The 5,000-nt window shown below is 37.8% G+C and overlaps 1 protein-coding gene across 3 annotated transcripts in view; it reads left to right on the top strand.

Annotated features, from left to right (window-relative positions):
• LOC107745648 (probable JmjC domain-containing histone demethylation protein 2C) overlaps positions 1-5,000 on the top strand; it is a 145,347-nt gene that overhangs the window by 128,685 nt on the left and 11,662 nt on the right. For all 3 annotated transcript variants that reach the window (XM_016559570.1, XM_016559569.1, XM_016559568.1), the window contains 4 exons: positions 680-769; positions 889-1,016; positions 2,266-2,479; positions 3,750-3,949. In XM_016559570.1, the coding sequence (XP_016415056.1) occupies positions 680-769; positions 889-1,016; positions 2,266-2,479; positions 3,750-3,949 (632 nt within the window). The remainder of the gene's footprint in view (positions 1-679; positions 770-888; positions 1,017-2,265; positions 2,480-3,749; positions 3,950-5,000) is intronic.

Below are 5,000 nucleotides of genomic sequence, written 5' to 3'. Positions count from 1 at the left end.
TTAGTTGTTGTGATATATTGTACATTGTTTATAGCTACTTGTGTACTTGATGTAAATTTATTTTATTCATTAACAGAAATAATTGTTCTAATTGAATTTTTTATAGGAATTATTAAAATCATTGGCATTATTTGACAAAAACATACTGTGTATTTTTGTTTAAATAAACAAAAGATACAAGTAAAATACAAGCAAAAAGTAACAGAAATATCATAAAACAAAAAAGTGCTATTTATTAATAACCTTGGCAGAAATAAGTGTATAGTTTTCTTTTGTGGTTTAGTTTGAATGGGGTGTGAGTGTGTGTGTGTGCGCTGTAGGATGTGGCAGTTGTTCTAGGACTGTCTAGCTCAGCTGTCCCAGGGGTTTGAGATGCGTCTCTGTGTCTTCCTCTTCTGTGTTCGCCTCATTTAAGTCTCCCCTTCCTGCAGCAGCTCTTTCTGTCTTCTTTAGGCTTTAAGTCTGCCGCAGGGCATTAAACCCCTCCAGCTCTAGAAGTGTAATTTCTGCTGAATCACATCTGTGTATCTTTTCCTACAAGGCTCAGAGCTCCTTATTTACTTTGTAGCATAAACACTGTGACTCCTCTACGGGAAAACAGGCCAGTGACAGCGCCCTTCTCTGTGTGTGTTGTCACTCTCAGTCTCTGTGAGTAATCCACCTTTTTCTTATTTCGCAGATAAAGAGCTGTACGCCTGGTTGAAGTGTGTCAAGGGACAGCCTCATGATCACAAGCACCTGATGCCAACACAGATCATTCCAGGAACTGGTATGGAAAGAGACACTTTCGTTCTGGAATGATCCCAGATTGCTTGTAGTTATGCCTTTAGCTGAAGATAGAGAAAGAGGCAACTGTATCTTTTGACTTGTTTTGTCTGTGTGTTTTAGTTCTAACGGACTTGGTGAACGCTATGCACATGCTCAGGGAGAAGTACAGCATTAAATCACACTGCTCCTGTGCTTGGAAGCAGAACACCCTCTACAACAAGCTGCCGTCCACCAATGGCGTCTCCCAGGTATGTGAATGTGTCATTGGGTGGGGTAGATGACATTTTTTTATTTTACACAAATTAAACAAGCTTTGAGAGATGTACAGTTGTGGTACTGTATGCTAAGTGTTTGATGTCAGTACACTGCAAAAATGATTTTCCTACATAGAATTTTTCTTTTTCCAGTACAAATATCGGAAGATTCTTAAATCAAGATACACTCAATTCAAAGGGGGAAAAAGTTTATTTTTTGATTCCAATGGCAGATATTTATTCTTGTTTTAAGCATAAACTTAAAAATAAACAGAACCCTACACATGACGTGTAAAAAATTTAGATATTAAGAATTTGATTATGTAGATTAGATTATATAGTTGTGGGAATTCATTCTTAATTGATGGCCAAAATATGTGTGGGACTCTGTGTGGGACTCTGCATAGAATTTTCAGAAAACAAGAATCTTATGTCATTTTGTGTCTCAAGTAAATGCATCTTGATTTAAAAATGTTTCGATATTTGTTCTGGAAAACAAGATGAAAATAGAAAGAAAAATAGTATAATAGTAAATTCATTTAAATCTGTTCATTTCAAGGATTGATATCAGACAAAAAATGGAAATCTGCTTCAGCAATTTCTGCAAAATTATTCAAATCCAGTAATCACATGATTGGTTTCACACAAAGTGTGAAAAAAAAAAATTGTGGACTCCATGTGACAAAACGGTCAGTTTGCTATTTCAGCAGTGACCTGGACAACTCTGGATGAACCCAATTCTTTTCAATAGCTTGTACTGTTCAGCTGGCAAAACATTAATACATCTTGAAAAAAAAAAAAACACAGACCTTAAGGCCTTGAGACAATATATCCCATTGAACAAACTGTACGTCTATCCCTCTCAGTCACATTTCCATTCACATGAAATTAAATGGGGCATTAGCCTTGACTAGAGTAATACATCTTGACAAAAAAAAAACACAGACCTTAAGGCCTTGAGACAATATATCCCATTGAACAAACTGTACGTCTATCCCTCTCAGTCACATTTCCATTCACATGAAATTAAATGGGGCATTAGCCTTGACTAGAGTGTGCGTGCTCTCACTGTAAACACAAACTCTCACACTCTCTCAATCACACACAGATTTTCACATTCTGTTCTGCGCAGGAATGTTGAATACAGTCCTGCTTCATCTCTCAACCACTAAAAGTCCACAATATTTCCCTTCACTCTCCTCAAACTGCTGAGCTGTTTCTGACACACTCTTACTTTTCACAGGTGTTACAAAACGTGCTAAATCACAGCAACAAGATCTCTCTGTGTAAGCCTGAGGGAGGCCAGCAAAACTCCTCTCTGAAGGTAGAGGCCAACGGAGGGAGCAGTCCCGCAAGCGACACCAGCACCGACAGCAAGTTCACCCCACCCGAGTCCCAATCGCCTCTGCACTTCCTGGCCGATCTGGCCGAGCAGAAATCCCGTGAGGAAAAGAAGGGTGGGTACAGAAACAATAAAACTTAAGGTATGGTTGAAGTTATTGGTAGCCAGGGGCCGGAGGTCTGCCAGCTGCCCCTGTGTTTTTCCTTTCTCTGCAGGCGTGTGCATGCTTGACAGGCCGCCAGCATGCCACAATCCTCACATTTAGTGGTGTACGTTACAGGCCTTCTCAGTTGTGAGCTCCCACGGTCTTAAGAGCTCGCCTAACCACATGTTTATCCAGTTCTTCAGCTGCTCTCACATGCCGAACACGCCGCTCTCTCCAAATGAACTGCACTTAAAAGACCATCAGCCCTGTGGTTGTTGGCACACGTTCAGTTCAGTTTGTTGCCCAGTGCGGCGTATAGAAGTTTCTTCATTTAGCAGTGGTGCTTAAATTGCGCTTCTTGACAAGTCTGCATTTTTGTTGTTTCATGTCAGCTCTTAAAATATAACAATAGAGTATATAGTTCATGCTATGGCATATTGTAATGTGCGTTGCTGGTGTTTTGAGCAGTTTTTTAGTACATTGCAGTTGCTTGGTAGTTGCTAGGGTGTTCTAGGTACTTGCAAAAAGCCCAATCTCAAGTCTCTGTGATATTTTGTTCTCCAGAAATGTCTGTCATCCTACCTTGTCTAAGTCAGTGGGATTTTTAACCCCTTTTTGTTCTCCGCCCAAATGAAAATTGTACATCTGAAAACTTGTAAATGTAATAGTGTGCAGGAGTCCTCAAATTTGGCCCTGGAAATGCCATTGCCCTGAAAAGTTTAGCTCCATCCAATCCAAATCAGACACCTGAGCAAGCTAATTAAGGTCTTCAGAGTTGTTTTTGAAACTGATAAGAGTTTATACTCTGCTATTTTCTAAAAAGCATGTTAGAAATCATACTGTGAACATTTTATCCGTGTATGTTCTTTTTTTGACCTTGTAATTTTGATTCAAAATGTCATAACACCTGCAAACGTGCAATTATCTGCCTCGCTTTTGAGTGTCATGTCCACGTCTTAAAATCCAATTAGCAAGCAATGCATAGAACCAAGTCTGCCCTGCATTATTTATTTTTTCGTTAATCTGTTACACTCAAATATCTGTCGCTACCTCTGTTTTATCATGACTTTAAAATTCTAATAAAAAGTCCCACCACATAATTTCCCACTAATTATTATGGGAATGTATCATATTATGGAAGTAAACCAGAAGTTCTACTATTTTTTTTACTTTTGAATTTCATATGATGTGAAAGAGATTGACATCTGAGGTTTGAACAGCCCGTTCTTCTCTCCTGCAGAAAATAAGGAGTCAGGTGTTGGAAAGATAAAGGAGGAGAAGGATCAGTCAGATGCTTTGGAGTCTCTGCACAGTAAAGCATCTTCCCTGGAGCAGGGATCAACCCTTCGAGACCTCCTCACCACCACCGCAGGCAAGCTGCGCCTGGGCTCCACTGATGCTGGCATCGCATTCGCTCCAGTGTACTCCACTGCCTCGCAGGTCAGAAAACCAACACCTACTGATCATACTCAAACAGAGAGACTCAACTAGCATACAGAGGCGGCAACATACACAACCAATGAACAGTTTGCACATACTTAACTTTAAAAAGTTTTGATCTAAAGATTTATTCTTGAAATTAGTTTTGTACACATATTGCGTATACAGAAAAATAGTAATTATAATCAAGTTGGTGTTTCCATACTTTTTATGATGTTTACATCAGTTTTTTTATAATGATATTGTCTACCAACAATATCATTATAAAAAAACTTTAAGAAATTAAAGTCTCTAAAAAAAAGAGAAATTAGTCATTATCACATAGATGGCAGTTTACTAAATATATGGCCATGCTCGCATAAAGAGCCATGGGTATTCAATTAAAGTCCGGTCTCTATGTTTCCTTCCCATTGGAGGTCCAGACAGTATTTTTGTGGAATAGTAGTAAATTGTCAAATGGTCAAGATAGTCATAAAAGATGAGGATATTGAGTCCGAGAGCGAAAATGTTTAGTTGAGCCCAATTGGATATGAATATTAAAGGTAAACAGATGTGTTATTTTTACATTTATATGACAGAAGGCCATGTGACAGAAAATACACTGTATAAGGTTTCAGACTTTTCCTCTAAAAACATTTTTTTTAGATTTTGCTTTTTAGAATGCACATGGAGTGAAAAGAGCTTGAATGACGCATGTTTGGCTCTAGCTAAATGTATTAGAGCAGGGGTCTCCAACCTTTTTGTGAGTGAGGGCTCCCTGAAGGGATAAAATTGTCTCAAGGGCTACTTGTTTGATATACTCCAAATATATATATATGTTTTTTTCTCTAATATCTTGATATCTTGCATTTTATGCAAAAATGCATTTTATTTTCCTATAAATTCTGTGTTTTCCATTTGATTTCTTATGTATTCCGTGTTTTATGATTCAGTACAAATTTATCATAAAAAATGGTGTCTAGTGAAATTAATTAATAAAACTTTAACAATTTAATCAATCTTTTAAAATGTAATCAAATGAAAATCAATTTACAACAAAACATTGCATTTT

The sequence above is a fragment of the Sinocyclocheilus rhinocerous genome, unplaced genomic scaffold (genome assembly GCF_001515625.1).
Source record: "Sinocyclocheilus rhinocerous isolate Xijiao unplaced genomic scaffold, SAMN03320098_v1.1 scaffold768, whole genome shotgun sequence".
Taxonomy (NCBI): Eukaryota; Metazoa; Chordata; class Actinopteri; order Cypriniformes; family Cyprinidae; genus Sinocyclocheilus; species Sinocyclocheilus rhinocerous.
This window is presented reverse-complemented; position numbering and strand designations above follow the sequence as displayed.